Source organism: Lagopus leucura, unplaced genomic scaffold, assembly GCF_019238085.1.
Source record: "Lagopus leucura isolate 7727_CA_CO unplaced genomic scaffold, USGS_WTPT01 Super-Scaffold_100014, whole genome shotgun sequence".
Classification (NCBI taxonomy): Eukaryota; Metazoa; Chordata; class Aves; order Galliformes; family Phasianidae; genus Lagopus; species Lagopus leucura.
The window spans coordinates 7,017,411-7,022,044 of NW_024962268.1; the positions used below are offsets into that span (position 1 = coordinate 7,017,411).

Below are 4,634 nucleotides of genomic sequence, written 5' to 3' on the forward strand. Positions count from 1 at the left end.
TAGGGGTGGGAGGGGTGGGGGGGGGGGGGCCCGGCATGGCCAAAGCGGCAATGCCTCCTGCCAGGGGTGCGCCCAAGTGCCCGTCGCCGCCCCCCCCGCCCGGCTTTTGGAGCCCCCCCCCCCCCCCCCCCGCCCCGGCATGGATGTGGCCAACAACACTACCTCCCCAGAACGCTCCCCCGAGGGAGAAAGCGGCCCCGACCTCGCCGAGGTGACCCTGGGCTACCAGCTGCTCACCTCCCTGCTCCTGGGCACGCTCATCCTGTGCGCCGTGAGCGGCAATGCCTGCGTGATAGCGGCCATCGCCCTGGAGCGCTCCCTGCAAACCGTGGCCAACTATCTCATCGGCTCGCTGGCCGTCACCGACCTCATGGTGTCCGTGCTGGTGCTGCCCATGGCAGCCCTCTACCAGGTGCTGAACAAGTGGACTCTGGGACAGGTCATCTGCGATATCTTCATCTCGCTGGACGTACTGTGCTGCACCTCTTCCATCCTGCACCTGTGCGCCATCGCCTTGGACCGGTACTGGGCCATCACAGACCCCATCGACTATGTCAACAAGCGGACTCCCCGCCGGGCCGCCGTGCTCATCAGCCTGACCTGGCTCATCGGCTTCTTGATATCCATCCCGCCCATGCTGGGCTGGAGAACGCCCGAGGACCGCTCAAACCCCGACGCCTGCACCATCAGCAAGGACCACGGGTACACCATCTACTCCACCTTCGGCGCCTTCTACATCCCGCTGCTCCTCATGCTGGTGCTCTATGGCCGCATCTTCAAGGCGGCCCGCTTCAGGATCCGCAAGACGGTCAAGAAAGCGGAGAAGAAGAAAATCGCCGACACATGCCTCACCCTCTCCCCGGCCGCCCTGCAGAAAAAAAGCAACGGGGAGCCCGGCAAGGGCTGGCGTCGGTCTGTGGAGCCCCGGAGCAGTGCCTGTGTCAACGGCGCCGTGCGACAGGGCGAGGACGGGGCGGCCCTGGAGGTCATAGAGATTCAGCGCTGCAGCAGCTCCTCCAAGATTCACTTGCCGCTGCCCAGCGAAGCGTGCGGCTCCCCGCCGCCTCCCTCCTTCGAGAGGCGCAACGAGAAGAACACGGAAGCCAAGCGGAGGATGGCTCTGTCCCGGGAGAGGAAGACTGTCAAGACCCTGGGCATCATTATGGGCACCTTCATCCTCTGCTGGCTGCCGTTCTTTATCGTGGCGTTGGTCCTGCCCTTTTGTGACAGTAAGTGCTACATGCCCGAGTGGCTGGGGGCAGTCATCAACTGGCTGGGCTATTCCAACTCCCTCCTTAACCCCATCATCTATGCCTATTTCAACAAAGACTTCCAAAGTGCTTTTAAGAAAATTATCAAGTGCAAATTTTGCCGGCAGTGAAGCCCGCCGCTCCGGGACGGGGCTCCTGCCCCGGCACCATCCCGCCCGCCCCCCCCCCCGCCGCAGCGTGCTCCCTGCTCAGCCCCTCTCCAGCGGGCCACCAGCCTCCCCCCTCCGCTCGCTCCCCGTCGGTCGGACGAGCCGCGGGGTGCGCAGCGCGGGGCAGCGCGGAGCTCCGCTGGAGCAGCGCAGCGCCCGGTGGCGGCCGCCCCCGCCTCTCCTCGCCGGGGCTGCACTGCCGCCTCCCGCCTCCTCCGTCATCCAGGGCAGACGTCGGGTTTGCAGGTCGTTGGTTGCTTGTGGTCGCTGTAAACCACGCTGTCTGCTCGAGTAGCAGCGGTAAAAATAAACCACCCTATGCAGAAAACCGCCGCGTTGGGGATATTTCTTGGATTTCAGAGGAGGCGGCGGGGGGCTCCGAACCCTCCCCCGCTCCGGCGCTGTAAGTGCGGGGACGGACAGAGGCTCCCCGACTGGAGGAAGGGGCTTTTTGGACCGGCCGAGCGGATTTACCGGGAGGAAGCGCGGCTGCCGTGTCTAACCTCGCCAGGTACTTCCAGAGCCATCCCCTCTGCCTTACGTGTGTGTAGCAGCTCTCCTGCTCTGTTCGGACCTTTCACTTCACCGGGCTTCCCTTGTTACACGGCGGGGAGGGAAGGGCAGTTACCCACGCATTACATGGAGATATGTACTACTTTAAAATGCCTTTGAAAAACTGGGCGGCGTGCGGCCGTCCCCGAGCTCACCGAGAGCAGCACGGGGAGATGGAGCAGCCGCGGAGTGGAGGTTCTTTTGGGTTTGGTCTCTTTTGGAGCCGCTTGAAAGTTTCTCGGGAGTCGCTGCGGTTGCACGTGTTGATGGGGGATAAACAAACAGAGCACAACAGAAAGAACCAAACCGATCAACCAAAATATTACCATGTGCTCCTGACAGCAGGGGAGGGGCTGGGAGCATCCCTGCGACGGCCGCAGGTGGCGAACGCGAAATCTCCCTGGAAAGGGGCGGCTCTCCTCTTCCCAGGGCCAGTCCCGGCTAGAGTAAGACCTCTCAGAATTAGAGCCGCAGCCAAAAGAGGTCAGTGACACCGCAATGCCAAGGGCAAGGGCAGTCGCGCAGGTGAGCCCCGACCCGGCTTCTCCCCGCTCCGCAACCTCCCCGCAGAGGGTGCCCCTCTACCGGTAACCCCCGCTGCTTCTCCTCGGGGTGCTCCCCGTCCCCGCCCCGCCCGGGGTGGTGGCAGGACAGCCCCCGGCCCGCCCCGCCGTGCCCCGCCGCTGTGTCCCGGCCTTCCCATGGGCACGGTCGGAAGCTCTCGGACCGGACCGGGCGGCTCCGAGCCCTGCGCGCACCGCTGCGAAGGTCCGCCTGAACTGAATGCTTGACCAAATATATATATAGATATATTCCTGTTTAGTTTGGTGTAATCCATGTTAACTGTAGGTGAAAGGGAATGTTACATCTGCGCGTCACGTGAATGTAAGTGTCCTCTCGTTTCCGAACTTTAGCCGCTTATGTTAAATGGCAGTAGCGCTCTTAACAGCCTCAGAGATACACTGACTTTCTGAAAATCTCATTTGACCTCATTTTCGCAATTAAAGTGATCTTTGATCTTATGTCCTCTCTGATCACTTCTACCCACGTGCGTTCCGGGTGCTCTCCAAGTGCCGGCGGCGATCTACTCTTCTGCGGAGCCGTGACGGGGGACGGGGGACTGAGGCTCGCCGCGGCCTCCGGGAACCAGGGGCGAGATGCGGGGCGGCATCGGGGCTCGCTCTTCTCTCTGCTTTCTCCGCCAAGCCCCGTAGCCTCCCGCGAAGCCACGTTTCGCACCTTTTATTTCACACCTCCCCGGAAGCCATCCGGGCTAGAAAAACGTGGCCGCCGCTTAGCATGCCTCCCCACATTCTCGAGTGTGGCTCCGGGCCGGGGCTGCCTCCGAGAGCCCACCCGGAGCCCGCCGGGCTGCCCTGTTACCCCTTACCCGTGGGGTTTTCAGGGCCGGGAGCGGGATGGGGAACAGGCGGGAGGGAGCGCAGATGCCTTGGGTTTGCTCAGCGGGGCGATGCGCTGGGAGTCGGGCAATGGGACCTCCACCCGCTGCTGCCCGGCCCCACTGCGCGGCACAAACACCGACCTCAGCGGGGACAGCCGTCCTCGGAACAGCTCTCAATCGCAATTCTGTATCGGGGAGGAAACAGATCACTTTCAGAGGTGGGATGTTTTGTTTCTGGGCTGTGGTTTTCACATTCCCAATTTGATTCCTATTCAGAGAAAAACAAAAGAGGAACAAAACAACCAAAAGGGGGATTTACAGTTTTTAAAAGAGACATCAATTCAGGATCGAATCAATACTCGTGGTTTGTTGCAATATTGGATTTGCTCCCCTAACGAGCAGCCTCCTCTCAGTTCTGAAAACTTCATTTCAGTTTTAAAAGGCCCATGGAAAGTAGAGCAATGAATAACTAAACACCCAAATAATTAGAAGAAAAGATTTCATTTTTCAAACAGAGCTGCAGGAAATTGAGTTTTAACTACTTGAGTCAGTTGTGGACCCCAAGGACAGGCATAAATGCGTTCTGTTTTTCTTCTCTTAAAAATGCCTCTTTAGACTGCTGCAAGATGAGAAGAAAGTCTCCTAACGTTGAGTTTCCTCTTGTCTGTGACTCCATGACACTCTTACTCAATTGGATCTGGGTCTGTGTCAGATGAGTTACTGACAGAAATCTCCTGAGAACACGTAGACCAGGCATCTGCAGTTATCGGGATGGGGTGGGAAAGGGATGAGAGAAAAGTGAGCTGAAATTATCTAAGGTGGAGCACACCAAACACACACACACATACACAAAACAAACAAACAAACAAACAAAAGGGCTTTATGACAATGCAGGTACATATGTTTAAACAGAAAATTTCCCTGTAGTATATGTGACTCTCCACTTTTCCCCCGCATTCCCATGCTGGCAGAAACATTACAAATCAAGCAAAAACAACAGTAAAATCCCCTAAACAAATGCTCCCCACCATCACTGTAGTTAAAAAAATCTTTTTTAAAATCTACAATTCCAAACTTTGCTCAGGGCAGCATTATGAATCTTACATTACAACACATAACCAAGAAACTCAGTCCTCAAGAGAGAAGTGGAAAAGGACGCTGCGAGAGAATTTCATTTTCATGGTTGCTCAGAGAAACATTTTTAATAGTATAGGTGAATATTATCTCATCAAATATGTCTGAAGAAAATCCTAAGTGGCT

The 4,634-nt window shown here is 57.6% G+C and overlaps 1 protein-coding gene across 1 annotated transcript; it reads left to right on the plus strand.

The window, feature by feature from the left end:
• The first annotated feature begins 139 nt into the window (after nt 1-139).
• HTR1A (5-hydroxytryptamine receptor 1A) lies at nt 140-1,381 on the plus strand. Its single transcript, XM_042875437.1, has one exon. It carries the CDS (start codon nt 140-142, stop codon nt 1,379-1,381), a length of 1,242 nt encoding a protein of 413 aa, XP_042731371.1.
• Nucleotides 1,382-4,634: the final 3,253 nt, after the last annotated feature.